Source organism: Hoplias malabaricus, chromosome 10, assembly GCF_029633855.1.
Source record: "Hoplias malabaricus isolate fHopMal1 chromosome 10, fHopMal1.hap1, whole genome shotgun sequence".
In the NCBI taxonomy this organism is placed as follows: domain Eukaryota; kingdom Metazoa; phylum Chordata; class Actinopteri; order Characiformes; family Erythrinidae; genus Hoplias; species Hoplias malabaricus.
Window position 1 is genome coordinate 34490541 of NC_089809.1, and position 16824 is coordinate 34507364.

Genomic DNA, 16824 nt, shown 5'->3' on the forward strand with positions numbered 1-16824 from the left:
TTCTGCAGAGTCACTCACTGCAGACCTCCAAACTTCCTGTGGCCTTCAGATTAGCTCAAGAAAAGTTTGTAGAGAGCTTCATGGGATGGATTTCCACGGCTGAGCAGCTGCTTCCAACCTTACATCACAAAGCACAATGGAAAGCGCTGAATGCTGTGGTGTAAAGCATGCCGACACTGGACTCTAGAGCAGTGTAGACATGTTCTCTGTAGTGACGAATCATGCTTCTCTGTTTGGCACTCCAATGGACAAATCTGGCTTTGGCGGTTACCAGGACAGTGGTATTTGTAATGTGCCAAGTCTAAAAGTTTGGAGGAGGGGGATTATGGTGTGGGGTTTATTTTGGGCTCAGCCCCTTAGTTCCAGTGAAAAGAACTCTTAATGCTTCAGCATACCAAGAGATTTTTGGCAATTTCATGCTCCCAACTTTGTGGGAACAGTTTGGGAATGGCCCCTTCCTGTTCCAACATGGCTGTGCACTAGTGACATGGATGAGTGGATTTGGTTTGGAAGAACTTGACTAGCCTGTACAGATTCCTGACCTCAACCCAATAGAATGTGTTTGAGATGAATTAGAACGGAGACTGTGAGCCAGGCCTTCTCATCCAGTATCAGTGTCTGACCTCACCATTGAACTTCTGGAAGAATGGTCAGAAATTCCCATAAACACATATTAAAGAACGGGATATCTATAAATTTGATTTGCGTGTGAAGGCACACGAGCAAATACTTTTGGCAATATAGTGTATTCATACATAATTTTCATATAAAATTCAGGTTTTATGTGCACATTATTCTTGCCTTTAATTGCATAAATTATGTGAAAGAGTTAATGAATAAATCTTGTTTTTGTAAAGGTTTTAGACTGTAGTCCACCATTCAGCAAACTTTCACCTTTGACACTGTTCCTAGAGACTGTGGCGTTCCACTTGTGATAATTAGCACATCTAGAAGTGCCAGTGCTGCCCTTCTCAGTGTCTTCTCCTCCTCTTGGTGATGGCGTGAGTCAGACTGAACCACTAGGAAGCAGGCTGCTAAGTGAGCTGCTGCAATGGAGATTTGACGTTGCGCTGTCTCAGGAGGGAGCTGTATTTGGGTCAGCCCGCCCTACTTTAGGCTACTGGACAGTCCTGCGGCAGATGTGCTTCATCTGCGGACTCCCTGTCCTTACATCTCATGGGGAGGAGGGCCGCATTGGGCCTGCGATCTGCCAGCTGTGTTCTGTGCCTAAAGAATTGTTTCGTAGATCTCAGCACACAACAGAACAGCAAACGTGTTTACTTTCATTTATCTGAGGTGCTCACTTTGAAGCCCTTTTTTTTTAAATTTCACAGCCTACAAATTTCTTAGGAAAGGTGAAATGTGTGGCCTGAGAATGTGTAGTCAACATTAAGCCAGGCATACACTACGAATTTGGCTCGTTGTTAATACCCTAATTAAATTTCAGGATCTGTCTGAATTTTAGCTAAATCTGCTGCCATTTAGGTGCCGTGTGAGCAGAGAAATGAAATGACAGAGAAGTCTAAACAAGCTCAGAGCACACAGTCGGACATCTGGGTAGATTTCTGACTTAGATTTTTGTCGCATGTCTCGCAGTGAGAGCTGTGCTGCGAGCTGATTTCTTGACATCACAGTCTCAGAATATACACAGAATGAGCAGACAATGATTTGGACACGACTACATGTGCGCAGTCCAGTCATAACTCACCTCCAACTTCTCTCTGGAAACTGGACAAACCATATTTTCCTGAGCTGGCGCCGTATTTTCCTGAACCGAGTGTTTGTATATAGACAAAATTCAGCCAAGGGGCTGCGTTTCACCTGCAGTGTGTGTGCACCTATGTCTCAGCTTGTCCATCAGACCGGATACTTTTGTACAGTGTGCGCATATAAACCATAGTCTCTGTCGATCAGTACACGGTGATTCAAAATACAGTGAGAGTTTTCACTAATGAATAAGATTTCCAAAATCGCACAACAAACAATATAAAAACTTAGAAGACTGTAGGCTTACTGATTATATCAGATAGTGAAATACATGACTACATTTGTGTTGAAAACATTGACTCCACGCTCTGCTCACCACAATTGTTAAAGGCTAAGCACCACTTAATGGACCTTCATGAATATTTCACATTATTTTAGGGGGGGGCAACGGTCTTTTAAACCTTATTCCTTGAATTAGTAAGAAATAACATGTTTTCTGACTATCAAAAAACACAAGTTAGGAACTCAGATTCCACTGTATTTATTTGTTTGCCACTTTCATATCGCTGGTGCTTAGCCTTTAAGGAAATTGTATTCTTCCAAGAACTTGGAAGTTTATATATCAATGATTTAATTTAATTAAATATAGTGGACTTTACTTGATTTAGACTCAGTCAGTGGCAGATACAAAAGTTCTCTGCCTCATAATTTTGAATAAATCAGTTTTCAGAGCAAAATGATCTTGTTTTAATGATTTTTCACAGGTATATTTATTTATTTAGGTGGAGAGAAGGCTGTCTCCTGCTATTATTATTATTATTATTATTATTATTTATTGTGTGTGTGTGTGTGTGTGTGTGTAAGTGAATGTGCACGTGTCTGTATGTGGTCTCATGTGTCCCTGCTCTGCACTTTGACTCTGGGCTGTCAGGCATTTGAGGCAAAGAGGGGAAGTGTTTGAGAGGGGTGTCATTTGTTGAGCTGGAGGCAGACTGGAGCATTGTAGAGGGCAGTAGAACAGTCTGAGTGTGATCGGGTCACTGACAAGAGGACATGGTTTAATGAATGACATAGTAGGATAAGTAAAACGTTAAAGCTTTGCTTTGCATGTAGGTTGCAGCTTTCTTGTAAATATCTCATATGTGTGTGCGTGTGTTTATAGAGCCTACATATATTTTCTATCTCTGGTTGAACCTAAGTGCCAGAAATGATCACAATTCATTCTGCTTTGAAGACTGTCCTTTCTCCAGCCATTTAATTTTAATCCAGTTTAAATAGGTTTCAGTTCCCAGTCCTGGTCATTTTCTGGCCAACAGCAGGAGAGAGTACAGCTGAATAGATCTGAATAAAGCCATAGGACTCTACACTGGTGTCTGCACAGGCCCCTTGAGGGGCAGTCATGTTTAGAGAATTAATAACTTTAATGTGGCTGCGCTATGATTTTGAGTGATTCCTGTTTTAGAGGTCCACAGAGCTGATTGATCCAAGCCTGAGGAAGATGGATTTGAGTCTGTGGGATTGAAATATGTACATTTTTAGCCAGACTGACTTTATTGTGAAAAATGAAGACCCCCTTCATGTCATACCTTTGTTTGAGTGTTTAAATGAGAATGAATAGAGTGGATTTATGAGATTGTAGCAAAAATCAGTACCTGCCTTTTGGTACTGAAGCATGCTTTTAAGCTGTTAATAGTTAAAACAAAGAGAAATGGCTATTTTATGGACATTTAAACAAAGAATATTACAAAGGTGGTAAAACTGATATTCAGTAACATGGTTGAACATCATAGATTATATATTGTTATATTGGAATTATTGGAATTTCTGAATAATTTACTTATTGTTCAAGTTGACTCACTTATTGAAGGTTAATGTTTTCACATTGACTGATTTCCACGACACGGGATCAGCTGAGTAGTGCTAGCAGTGAACAATTAGGCTGCGCTAGTAATGCTTTTCACTTCTGTCTTCATGTCAAATCCAAATGAGACCCAGAGGGCATCAGTCAACACAAAGAGCCATAATTAACATAGTTTACAGAAATAGCTACAATTTGCTAATTTCAGTCTGTTTTCATTATGGAAGACAATCAGTTTGAGGATTTAAGTTGGGTTTGGGCTACATGCATGAAAAATTAGAGCAGACCAACACTAATTCAGTGATGAAGCAGCGATTAAACACTGGATTAAAAACTCAAACCGAGTGAACTTGTGCTTCTGTCTCTTTTATATGCTTGAAGTACACATGCTTGCAGCAGCTATTTAGGCTAATTGATTTCTCTCTTTATGAAGTGCCCTGCTCATTTATTTTCAATACACACACTGTTCTCAGAAAATAAAAATGACGAGTTGTAGCTATAGTAATGGCATGCAAAGTTATATGAAAACAAAAGGCACCTTCATCTAACTACATGGCATTAAGAAGTGTGTGAACTTTATCAAAAGTGTGTCGTGTCAACCATTAATTACATTTCCAGTGAAGCATGGTGAAAAGAGACTGTTAGGAGACAGTTCAGCTGGATTTGGATATAACAGTCGCACTTGAAGCTGTAGTAGTAGTAGTACTTGATCACACAAATGCTTTAAGGTGTTATGTAATGTTTGCTTTTTGTAAATTAGTTTGCATATGTCAAAGATCATAGACTGTATTTACTTGCCTGTAGCGTATGAGTGTTTGCGCTTGTGTGGCTTTATTTAAAGTAGCCGGTGTGTGCAGAGTGACAGTGTGACGGTCGGTGCTGATGAACAGGGCTTGACAGCAGCCTGAGCAGTGGCTTGTCTGCTGCATTTATTTGTGTTTGTTTACATGTTTACGTTTTGAAGGGTAAGAGAGACCTGTAGCAGTGGTCAGTCCCTCTCCTGATCTGCCATCTCCACTGCATCCCTGCCCTCAGCGCTGTAATCTGGTGCTGGCAGAAGGTGCCCTTTCACGCTCGTCTAGAATCTGATTTTGCTCTTTCTCCGGCAGTTGTGAAGTTGTGAGAGGAGGCAGAGTCATGGCAAGCATTTATTTTTCTCTTCATCGAGCATTTGAAACTGACAGCTCCCATAATGCCACTCTGTGTTGGCTCTTCTTGGTACTCCCTCCCCAGTAGTGTGTGTCCTGAAGTTGAACCCTGGTTGGAATCACACTTTATGCTACGTTGAATACATTTCCTTATGCTTACACCTTTTTTCTGACAGCTGCCTGCTGACAGGTTTTTAACCTCAAGGGGTTTCCAAGCAGGAGAAATAATAATAAAAAAAAAAGACACGGGTCCAAAAAGTTCAGTAAAAGCAAATGACCCGCAATGTTTCTTTTTCTGTTAGTTTGGAAATCAATTAAAAGTGTAACTCAAGAATTTTGAGCAGACATCCCCAGCCCTGTTCACCATAGATTCTGCCCGTTTTTGTACTCTTGCACACCTTATTCCACTAATTAACCGAGAATAGAGAAAGTACAAAAATGTGCAGGGCGTAAAGTCAACGCGACCAGGACTGGGATTTGATCAGTAGTCTAGTGCGTAACACACCATGCAGAATTCAGAGACCACCCTTTATTTATTTAATTTTCACCTGGAATTGCCAATAAATACTAGTTATACGTTTCTCTGGAAATGTTTGAGGTGACTGGATACAAGATCAGCACAATTAAACTGGAGTTTAAGGTCTCCTTTCAAGACCTGGTCGACCATCAAAACTCTCCCCATCAGGTAAACGTAAAGATTGCCCGCCCCAGATGCCAACGTTATTGAATGCATTTGAGATGACTTGGATTGTAAGAAGCAATTAAGGTGAACCGTTTTGTTTTTATTCCCACCTTGAAGCAATAACGTGAATAAATTGTAGTTTAAGACCAGTTTGACTGAATATGAAATAAATAAATGGTGGTCTCTGATTCTATGAGGATTAATTTTCAGGACAAATTGTGACTAAAAGAGCTTGACTGCAGATTGTGAGCCCCTGGGTGTTTGGAGTGTACTGAGCCAAACAAAGGGAACATGAGGTCTTTGTGTGTGTGTGTGTGTGTGTGTGTGTTGCTTGTCTGTCACAAGGGGAGTAAAAGACACATTTACATTTGGTTCAACAAACAAAGTACTGTTCTATATGAGCTGCTAATAGGTCGAGTGGGGAAAAAAACATTTTTTGAAATCACAAGGACACAGTGTCTTTAATTGGAGGCTCTGAATCCCACCCCTCTGTGGAGCAGTTCCTAAATGTGAATGTGTATGTGAGAAAGGAGAGAGAGTGCCCCTTGTGCAGTTTCTACGTGTGAGTGAGTACAAATAGAAGTGATGCTGCACTGAAAGAAACAAAGAAAATAATAATAAAACTGTGATTGGCGAGACTGATGGCAGAGGGCTGACGGGTTGGTTTTGCTGCGTTTAGTCAACCGACCTCCCATAAACTTTAACTTATTATAAATATAATCACCTAACTGTTTTCTAATATATCATGTGTTGTCTTAATACTGTTTAAACGTGGCTTAATCATTGCCTCAAAACTCTGTGAAGAAGTGTATGTGCTGGGACTAGAAGCTGTGCTGGCCTACTTTGAGGATTGGCCTGCCTAAGAAATTCTGCCTCAGCAGACTGGAGACGAAGTGGGTGTGGGGTCAGACAGAGGACGCCTCCTTCTCCTCTCGGTCTGCCTTCAGCAGTGATTTACCCTGCCTCTCCTCTCCTCCATTACAGGCTGCACAAGGCTGTTCCACACACTCCATTATGTTCTCTTTCAGTCTGGTGGAGTTTATTGCGTAATAGCGTCTCAGTCTGAGTTAGTGTTGTGGGTGAAGTTGTGCAGTGGTTTGTGTGTTATCTATTGATGCTTTAGTGCTGGATGTCTTGTATAATAAGGTGTTGACAAGACGGACAAACATGAGGTCATCTCCTGGACTGATTGTCAGCGTCCTGACTGATGTCCAGTTGAATTCCTAGAGGGGTGCAGTCTGTCAGGCCAGAAAACATATCGTCAGCTAAGAGTAGGGGGGTAAAAATAGCTGGGGTCTGTGCATTCCAGGAGGATTTTAGTTGTATAGGCAGTGAGAGATGTAGGCAGAATATTAATGAAAAAATGTAGTGCAAAACTAGGCCAAGCCAGATCTGTGGTTGCAGTGGTACAAGGGAATGCAGAGGGGGAAAATAGTAGAATGAGGACGAGGGAGCAGTGCACACTCAAGGAACTCCTGGAAATGGCATCTAAATATTGCGCTTTTCACTAGATGCTGGAAGATTTTTGTGAGGATTTTAGTTAGTCAGCCATTCCAGCAGCTCAACGTTCATTCATGAGAGCGTTAGTCAGGCGCTGATGATGGATGATTAGTTTTGGATCATAGTTCCATCCACCACACCCTTTCACTGCTCCGCTACTCAGTGATGGGGTGGCTTTATTCCCCTCTAGCCCACACTTGACACTGAGATGTGAAGCTGGTCTGTTGCATCCAGTTCTACAAAAATCACACAACTGTTTGTATAAACAACACATTTGTGCCCATGCTGTGTCCACAAACTTTTGGGATTCGTGGTGCTGGGGGCACGTCTGGAACACCGGACAACTGCATGAATCATGAACATGACAGATTTGGACCAGTTATAGAGAAGCTGTAAACAACAACAACCACCAGTGGTGTAAAGCTGTCAAATAGAAACCGCATATTAACAAGGGGCTTGCACTGCTTGGATGTCAGCCTTTATACTTCAGGTCATTTTTTCCCAATCTGTTTGATTTCTTATTGTGCCCAGCACAAAGCAAATACTTTCTTGCAGCTCTTTAATTCATGCATTACATCTGTCCAACTCAGAATATGTAAGTGTCATATATGTGCTCAATTTGTGATTACACTGATTAAAAATAATGAATGATGATCACTTAAAATGCCTGTTTTCAAGATTTCAGTTCCATCTAGTGTTTTATGTATTGTCCACACACACATCCCTTTTTTGAAGTATCATTCCGCCAAAGTTTTAAATTATTTTATTCGGAATAATTTGATCACTTCCTATAAGCATTGGGCCTCATGAATATATCTTCAAGTACCTTGGTATTACATTTTTGACATGACGTACTCCTATTTCCAAATGTAACAAAACTCCAGAAAGCCCCCAGTTTGCTGCAAACATTGGCAAAATGTTTTCTCTTCCCTCTCCACCCACTGTTCCTTGACACACTGGACAAACCTCCAGCGTTTCTCCAGTTCTCTCTTTATTAGTTTCCTTATTTTTATATTTTTTTTATAGAGAGAGAGAGAGCAAGAACTCAACAAAGGGAATGCACTCAAAAATATCAGCTTATTTGTTGGTCACTTTGTTTACTGAACTCTGGGCTTTTTGGGCAGAGTTCACTGAGGGGTACACTACGTGACCTGACAGGTTTGGTCCAGAATCCTACACACATTTGTGTCTGGACCAAACTTTGTCTTTCTGTTAATGGCACATTGTTTTGCTTCAGCTCACACATCTCTGTATTTCTCTCTACCTCTCTGTAACCCTCCCCCTCCCTCACCCAAACACACACTCTCAGTCTGTCCAGTTTCTTTCTTATGAAGCTAGTTATTAAGTTATCTATTTACTGTCTCAGAGACCCAAGAGCTATGAGTGTTCTGCCTTTTCATACCTATTCCTGACCTTGAATCCTGTTATTCATCATAGCACACTGGACGTGAATAACTATCTGCCACTTGTTCACTTTACTGCCATTTCTTCTATGTCTCAGCCACAGGAACACTACTGTTATTGAAATAGTGTTCCCTACGTTACACAAAATTAAGCTGAACTCACATAAGATCGGGTTAAATTTCTTTAAGTCAAGAGTATCATATATTCTTTCCATTCCTTCTTTACAAACATCTGCGGTCTGTGGCATGCTTTTGTCAAATTACCACAAGTTTCACACACTTTTTAAACAGCATTGTTGAGCATGACAGGTCTGAGCTCCTTTTGACAACGAGACTCTGTGTAAACTAAGCACAAGGCACCCTGGAGTGAAGCCTGAGGAGTAGAAGTGCATGTGTAAATAGCTTTAGCTTTGCTGTCACTCTTCTCTGTTCTTGTTTTCTTTGTAATCAATCAGCACGCTTATTTCTCTGCACTTGTTGTCTGCTTTACTCCATCTTTGCGCCCTCACATAAATGCTGGTTCAGCTCTGTAATTGGAGCGACTCAGTTGAGGAGGTGGGGCAAAACTGAAGTCAGTACTATCAATGTGAAATGCTGCACAAAATAAGAATAGCTCATGTTATCCCATGTTTTCAGACTGACTAAGTTGTTTTATTGTACAGTTTGTCAGTAGGAGCTCCAGACGTATTTATATTTACTTTCTTAGTGATCAGGAATATAGCGGGTTTCTAACACCATCAGAATTTTAGGACTGGCCTGAATTTCAGCTTCATTTGTCTTGCTGTGAACAAAGCTGCTTTACTGTAAATCGTCCCCAGAGCTCTGCCTGTAGGGGTTGTTTCTTGTACAGTTTGCGCACCCACGTAGCAGAAGGTGAGTAGGCCGTTAATGTTATGTTAAAGTAAAAAATCTAAGTATATGCCTGAACATGATGTAAGAATTAAATGTTTAGTATTTGACCAGTGTACCAACATTTTACACACACACACATCACACAGTGAATGCCTGTCTTTCTTTAGGGCACTGCAGATTATCAGTGATGCTGTACTAGCTGTCGTTTGCCCAGACTAGTAGATTACAGCACGCCCTGGACTCAGACACTGCAGACTTCTGATAGAGTTGTGGCTGGGGATGTTTTAATCCTCCAGACGATCTTGGCCATTGCTCATGTTTCCTTATGGATTTGCTGTTTGCTTGCAGTTCGTGGCCTATGCAGACCTGAACTTGTCTGGCACTTGTGCGCATCACCATTATTCACATCACCAAGTAAAGATTCATTAGACAGACTCACCAGCAACAAACGCAAACAAGTAGTGCGCAGCCCTGCTGAGGCGAGCAGCCGTCAGCTCCTGTCAGTCAGTGGGTTTTTCACTTGCTGACATGCCTTAAGCAGTGATTGGACACGCGGATTAAAAACGGCCGCATGAGCGCCAGTGCAAGCTTTTGGGCTCTTTGTGCATCTGCCCTCCATAGACTCTGAGAAAGCCGTTCAGAAAGATGGCATGTAATTTCCTAAGTGAAGTTACTCCTGTTATTGTTTGTTTACAAAATAGCAGTGAGGTCACAACTTGCTTTATTTAAATAGTTTTAAAAAACAGAGATTTGATCTGTGACAACAGAACAATAAAGGGAAATCAGTCTTTTCTAATCGTCAGAAGAATGTTATCTTAAGGGAAATGTGAAGTTGATTTAGTGAGCTGTGTTTGTGGCTCTTTCAGCTGTGAGAGCAGACAGGGCTGGAAGGGTAGAGCAGAGGAGGTCAGGTCACAGAAACACAAAGTGAAAGGAGGATGCAGTCTTTCGCAGAGCTTTTATGATCTCTGTGCTGGGTGAGTGGGTTGGCATAGGCTGGTATGGCAATAATCTATAATGCGCTACTGTACTTGTTCAGATTTGACCCCAACTGGGCAGGAGACAGATAGGGCTTGGGCTGTGCTATAAAAATGTCTTAAATTGATTTACATTTCTTTTACAGAAATAAGAAATAGATGATGGAAGCAGTTGTCTTTATACATTTCTACAGTGTTTTTTAGATGCTCCTTTATCTTTTATTAAGTGGAATTGTTTGTTTTCATTTTTTGAAAGGTATTGCATGGTCATGGGTGCAGATTATTTTTGAACATACTTTAAAAGTTGGACAGTGTCAGAGGTAAATTACATTGCAATTTGTTTTTCTGAGTGTAATCTGGAAAAACCACCACAGATTGAACACCACAGTAACTGCTGGTTACTAAAAGTAATGTTTTATTATTTAGAGAGTAAAATTGTACACTCATTTCTTGATGTAAATACATTCTTACTGCGAATTTTACATCTGTTACAACTTATCAAACCTCAGAAAATGTTAAACCAGTCCTAACAACACCCTTAAATGCTAAATTCTTGCTTTCCTTTGTTCTCCAGTTCAGAAATAAAAAAGAATTAAATTTCTTTTCATAATTACTCTGATTACAAAGTCCCATATTAATCGGTAGATTACTTGATTTCTAGCTAAAACTGTCATGTTGTCTTAGCTGACAGCAGGGCTGGGCGATTATAGCAAAACAATAAAATCGTGATTTATTTTATTTATTTATTTATAAATGATCCTCAATTACAATTTCATTTTTGTAGTTCTTACATAGTGCAACAGAAAAATCACAGTTTAATTGAACTTTTTTATTAGAAGGGACACATCTATAACAATTATCACATTTTGCAAATAATGGTTACTTTTAAATTTCATTTCAAAGGACTGAAATTTGTAAAAAATAATAATAATAATAATTGCTATTTTCATTTAACAATAGTAAAGAGCAAGCTTAATTTTTGCATTTTTATTAAACAAATAAACTAAACCATTATATTCAGGAAACCTGTTAATGCAGAAGTTTCACATAACCCTTTGAAGTATAATACAGCACATTATTGGAAGCTTTTATCGCTTGTAATTTTTCGGTATTGATGATTGTTTATTGGCGGTGTCCCCGAATGATTTATGGAATGTTTTCTGAATGGAACTTATCACAATTTCTGTCCACAGTAACACATAAGATACACACATTTCATACCACCATTTATGCACAGTCTGTGTTTTTGGTTTCTTTTTAAATAGTTTTTATTATTATTATTATTATTATTATTATTTCTGCTAAATTGTTTCATAGCGACTTACACCGACTGCAAAATCTCATTCTTCCTCTGAGTCACATGACTCTGGGTCTAAAGAGTCAGTTTGCTGGAACAAGGTGCTGTTTATTCGATTAAGATATGTTTTCATTCATAATGGGTGACAATTTGAATGCCGTTTATGGATGTTTTAGTTCAATTGTAAGGTATGTAAACGTGTACAATCTCGTACGTGTCGGACATCGAGTGAAAACATTCATTTGAATTAACCAAAGTAATCGTGAAAATCACCCAGCACTAGCCGACAGCTTTCAGACTTGCTTTATCACCCTCTCACTTTTCCAGTACCCAGTCAAGCAGGGGCAGACTATATAACGAATGCTCGAATCTGCTTAGATTCTGCGCCCGATTCTCACCAACAGCTAGCCTGACTGGAGGTCCCAGTAGCTCTGTCTGTGTCTGTGTTTTTGGGGGACCCGTGGTGCCACAGTGACTGAGGGTGTCGTCCTGTCGAGTCCTCTCACTGTCACCCTCGTTAAACCCTCTGGCCCACCATGGGAGGGAGAGATGAGGAGAGATGAGGGAAGAGAGACAGACAGAGAGGAGGGGGGAGAGAGAAAGGGAGGTTTGTGGGAGGGTTGCATCTCCCCTGCTGTGGCAGGAGCAGCCACTTCAGATCAGGCAGCAGGCCCACGTCCAGTCAGGAGGTTCCCTGCCGAGGCTCGGGCTGTGTCAGCCACACAAACAAACACAAACAGACAGACCGAGACGCCTCTCAGGCCTCCGCCTCACCGCATACACACACTGCACACTGGGAGCTCGCAGGACGCCTCACCACCGGGGCTTCACCAGAGTTTCAGTTGTTAACAGAACTATGCAAGGGATTAGACTTTGCTCCGTCGTTGGGCCAAAGGTGAGTTTATAATGGTGCTTTGGAGAGTGTGAACTGTAGAAATGTGTTGTTTTTGAAGGTTCTCTATCTGTGCATCTCCTTCCAGGCACTGTAGGATCTTTGCTGGCACCAGGGGGACAGATCTCAGTGTCACACCCAGAGCCTCAGGGGGACGTGTGGCCACGTCAGGCAGATCAGCAGGCCTTCGACTTTCTCCCAGGTGAGAGCGAGCTTCTTTGATCAAATGTAGGTGATGTAGTGAAGCAGAAATGACTGAGACTGCTGCATTATGTTCTTGGTAAATGAATCTGTGGTGTTGCTGAGTGATGAGCACTTCAGAAATAGTTATTTTCAGACACTGATTTTTATCTCAAAGGGTGATTGATATGGGTTCTTCTTGATGGCAGGCTGCATGTGGCGTCACTCTCATAAGTGTGATTAAAATATTTCACTGATCGTGTCTGAATAAAAATGAATTGCCTGAAGTGCCCCCCTTTTCGCTTTTCAATTTTCTGTGAGTGCTTGTCGCTGGTGGTGGCTTGCACCATCCCTGGCTCTGTGTCTGGGTGTATCTGTCTCTGTTTGGATTTTTTTTTTCTCCCTTTTTCGCTCCATCATCTTTCCTCTGTGTCTCTGAAACACAAACACAGACTCTCTCTTTGTGACTGTTTCTCTAGTTTACACTCACTCTGTGTCTCTCTCACTCTCTCTCCCTCTTGTTCCCTCCCTCCTACTTGCTCTAGGATCTATGGCTGGTTTTCCTGATCAGTGGGGTGCTCAGCCCCACCCCTCACAGATGATGGACAGTGGCTTGATGGGACCATTCTCAGGTTAATTTCTTCATACCGTTCACACCTCTCTCTCTTTCTGTCTAGCTTTCTACAGGAAAACCTTGATTAATATTACACAATAATATTAGCATCAGGGCATTTAAAAGTTGTTAAAGTTCCCATGATTTAAGATGTTTATCTACTCTTGTCGTCCCATTGGTCCTTACACGCTACAATGGTTTTGGAGTATATAAACATTTTCCTAATACAGTTCTCTGTCATATTTTGTAGCATTTAGGTGGCAAGAACTACAGAAGGAGTAGCCATCATACTGCAGATGCCAGCCAGCACTGTTTATCAGTCACTATAGGCTTTTGTTTAAATGTAGAGTATTTAAATTTCATTCAATAAGGCTTCCTCTTGCTCAGGAGTTGGTGAGTTTAGTACAGTTGTGGAAGAACAGCTTATGCCATTAGTATTTGTAAAGTACCTGTGTAATTCCGCAGCCTTCTAATGTAATGAAAGGAAATGTGAACAATGGGGTTTACCAAGTGACGTTGGAGATACGTCAGAGGACGCGCAGCCCTATTAGTGCAATAACTTAAAAACGTGATGTCCTTCCATTTGGAGGGCAATAAAAGCTGTTGGCTATAATCTTGATTGTTTGAGGTAACAGAGTTTGGGGCATAATTGACTGTGTTATCTATTGGACCTTTAATGCCATCATGTCGATGTCCACTGATTTCATCTCAAAAACACAACCTGAACTAGATGCATACAGTGTCATCCTCCACAGATGCACCATTCTAAGCCCGACTAAGCTTCTGGAGTTTACTTTTCTCACTGAAGCTCCTGGAGTTCACTCTTCACTCTGAGCTTGTTGAGTTCACACACGGCATCTTTGTGATGACATTTCGAAAAGTACACTTTTCTTTGAAACTAATGACCTGCCCTCTCTTAGCACTAACAGCCCATATTAAAGAATAAGTTTTCATTAGCTGAACCACATGGCTCTCCATCTCGGCATACTGCTCTCTGATAGCGACTGTCTGCAGATAAATCTCAGTTCAAATGCCAGTCCTGAGACACTGTGGAGGGAACAGATTGAAACCGGCTCACTTGGCTGAGGTGATGAGTCATTCTCGCATCAACATTCACATCAGGTTGAACAGCTCAGACGTTCTTCCCTCTGCTATTTCATCTGGGAGATTTTAAGCAGTGTATATGATTTGCATTCTTATTACAAACCCCTGATGAGATCAGTCTGCCAATTATTATCTCATATATTCAGATTTTCAGAGATGTGGCATACACTAAAATTGACGTCACGTTATGCTTAATGCAAACATGTGGGTTTGACTAAGAGCCCAGGGAAATTACACAGATTCTGTACCTGAGAGGAAGTAAAGATAAGCTTGGTAAATATTACTTTTAAGAGTTATAGAACAAAAGCTTTTGCATTCAATTCTGTTTAAGAATATTGCTGTTAAAATGTGTCGATCATATAAAAGATAAAAATAAATCCCCTCTAATAAACAGTGGTTTGAAATAGTGTAAAAAAGACACTAGAATTTAAAAGGTTTTAATTAACATTTGAGTTTTTTTGGAAACTTTAAAAAGATATTTAAGTAATTAATGTATTCTAATTTATTTAACTTTTTAATGTCATTTTTAAGGAGTTGAACGCTGTTGTATATGTACTAATATATTTTGCTGTCCATTACAGTTTATTGGATGCTATTAGTTCTGTTATTCACTGTTTAGAAGCATTTAATGGGAAGCATTTAATGACTAGACATGAAAGACTGACCCAGACAGTCTGATAGACCTCAAATCTTGAGATAAAAAAAATACCAGTCAGAATTTGCATAATATAGAAAAGTACAGTGGAGCAGATGGACTGTGTTTAATTATTTATTAAAAAATCCTACATATTTCCATGTGTTTTTGATTTTGAAAAGTGCCTCAAATTGGGGGGAAAAAACAGTATTTTACACATGTAACATATAAAGTTCTAAAAACTCGTTAGTTGTACCCAAACCTGATACATTTGCTAATGGCTAAGCTACAGTTGTTAAGTTCAAGCAGTCTGTATTTAGGGGAGGGTTTTAATGAAAACGTGGGCTATGGTTATATAGTTTGAAAGTGCATCATATTCGTTGGCATATATAGGAGATCATTTTGTTTTCTTCACCAGTGGTCAGTGTGTATTAAAAAACACTGGAGTAATATGTTGGATACGTTACTATGTTTTTTAATGGAATAAAACGTTATATGACATTTGAATTTCGTTTGGCATATTATTAATTGGTATTGTTTAACTCAGTAATACCTTAAGCTATGTAAAATCAGACAACATAATATAGGTTTTATTTATTAATTTTCCTTCATTTAATCACATTTTTGGAAGAGCTTAAGCTGTGTTAATATATAGTAATATGCTCTTATTATATATGTTCAGTATTTTTAAGTGCTGTGTTATTGTTAATGTTCAAATACAAGCCATATGCAGTTCATTATAACTTTACTGTCTGTTGCAGGATTTTCTTAGTTTAGTGCACATGGTTTAAAACGGTTTGCAGAGTGGTAGCATGCTAATATACATACATCAGCAATAAATAAAATCATATCGTAAATAAAGTGCTAAAGGAAATCAATGGTTGAAAAGATAATCCCAATTTTGTTTGAAAATATTATTTGCATTTAATAACTTTTATTTAATCATAATCTTTAGACTAAAGATGTTATATTTCAGATGAAACAATCTGTTATTAAAGATAGTTTCATCTGAATTATTTAGATGTCTGTGTAGTTTGTCTTATAAATTGACTGAGCTGTTTTTCTGTTTTCTGTTTGGTTTAAATACCTTGAATCTTGTGTGTCCCCACAGGTTTCTCTCAGCCTGCAATGGGGATAGGAATGAACATGGACATTGGAGTTGCACCACTCCAGCCAGAAAAACTTCCAAGCATTGCAGACAGCCAGAAACAACCACCTGTGGCCTCTGAGGCTCCTACCACACCCAGGAATCTTATGGATTTGTCTGCAGGTAGAGCAGATGACAGACAGACAGATAGACAATCGCTACGCAGAGATGCACACACCAGCTTACTACACAGTCCTGTTACATCACATACTTTCAGACCCTGCATAAACACAACTTCCTCTCTTGCGTTGCTGATGCAGAGATTGACCTCAGCGTCTTTATGATAACGTGACATTATGTGTGTGACAAGTCAATATTTTGACCCTGCCATCTGCCAAATAGTGTTTGTGGCAGATTCTCTAGCCTTAATATGCAGTCATTTCCCCTCAGTGCTCCCCCAGCTGCACTGATGAGGTTTGGAATTTACAGAGGATTATGGGATTACAGCAGGAGACCCCCCTGTCAGGCTTATCCTTTGAACAAATCCAGCTACATCACAGAACACATGTGGTGACCTTGCCTTGCCACTATGGGGCACTATAACCAGACACAGACGTTAGTGCGGTTCAGGCTTCATACATACATTAACTTATCTCTAGTGCCAGAGCTTTTGTAACATGCTGTCCATTTTGGGCTCCCAGGGGTCATTAATGGCCACATCTGCATGGCATGGTACACTACAGCTGTGGCTTAATGCTGTGCCATGGTAGGTGGTGTGAATCACACACAAGCACAGCTTGTGTACCAGTTTGTCTTTAAAATACTAGTCATATCTGGTTGATGCGCTACTGAGGCTGTTCAGCAAATGTGTGACATAGTCAGCAGATGGG

The 16824-nt window shown here is 40.2% G+C and overlaps 1 protein-coding gene across 7 annotated transcripts in view; it reads left to right on the top strand.

The window, feature by feature from the left end:
• Window positions 1-16824, top strand: part of LOC136708267 (microtubule-associated protein tau) — an 82435-nt gene that overhangs the window by 27158 nt on the left and 38453 nt on the right. For 6 of the 7 annotated variants that reach the window (XM_066682692.1, XM_066682696.1, XM_066682695.1 and 3 more), the window contains exons 3-5: window positions 12405-12518; window positions 13042-13128; window positions 15959-16117. In XM_066682692.1, the coding sequence (XP_066538789.1) occupies window positions 12405-12518; window positions 13042-13128; window positions 15959-16117 (360 nt within the window). Of the gene's footprint in view, window positions 1-12136; window positions 12320-12404; window positions 12519-13041; window positions 13129-15958; window positions 16118-16824 lie in introns of those variants that run through there. The other variant, XM_066682698.1, reaches the window with a different exon arrangement.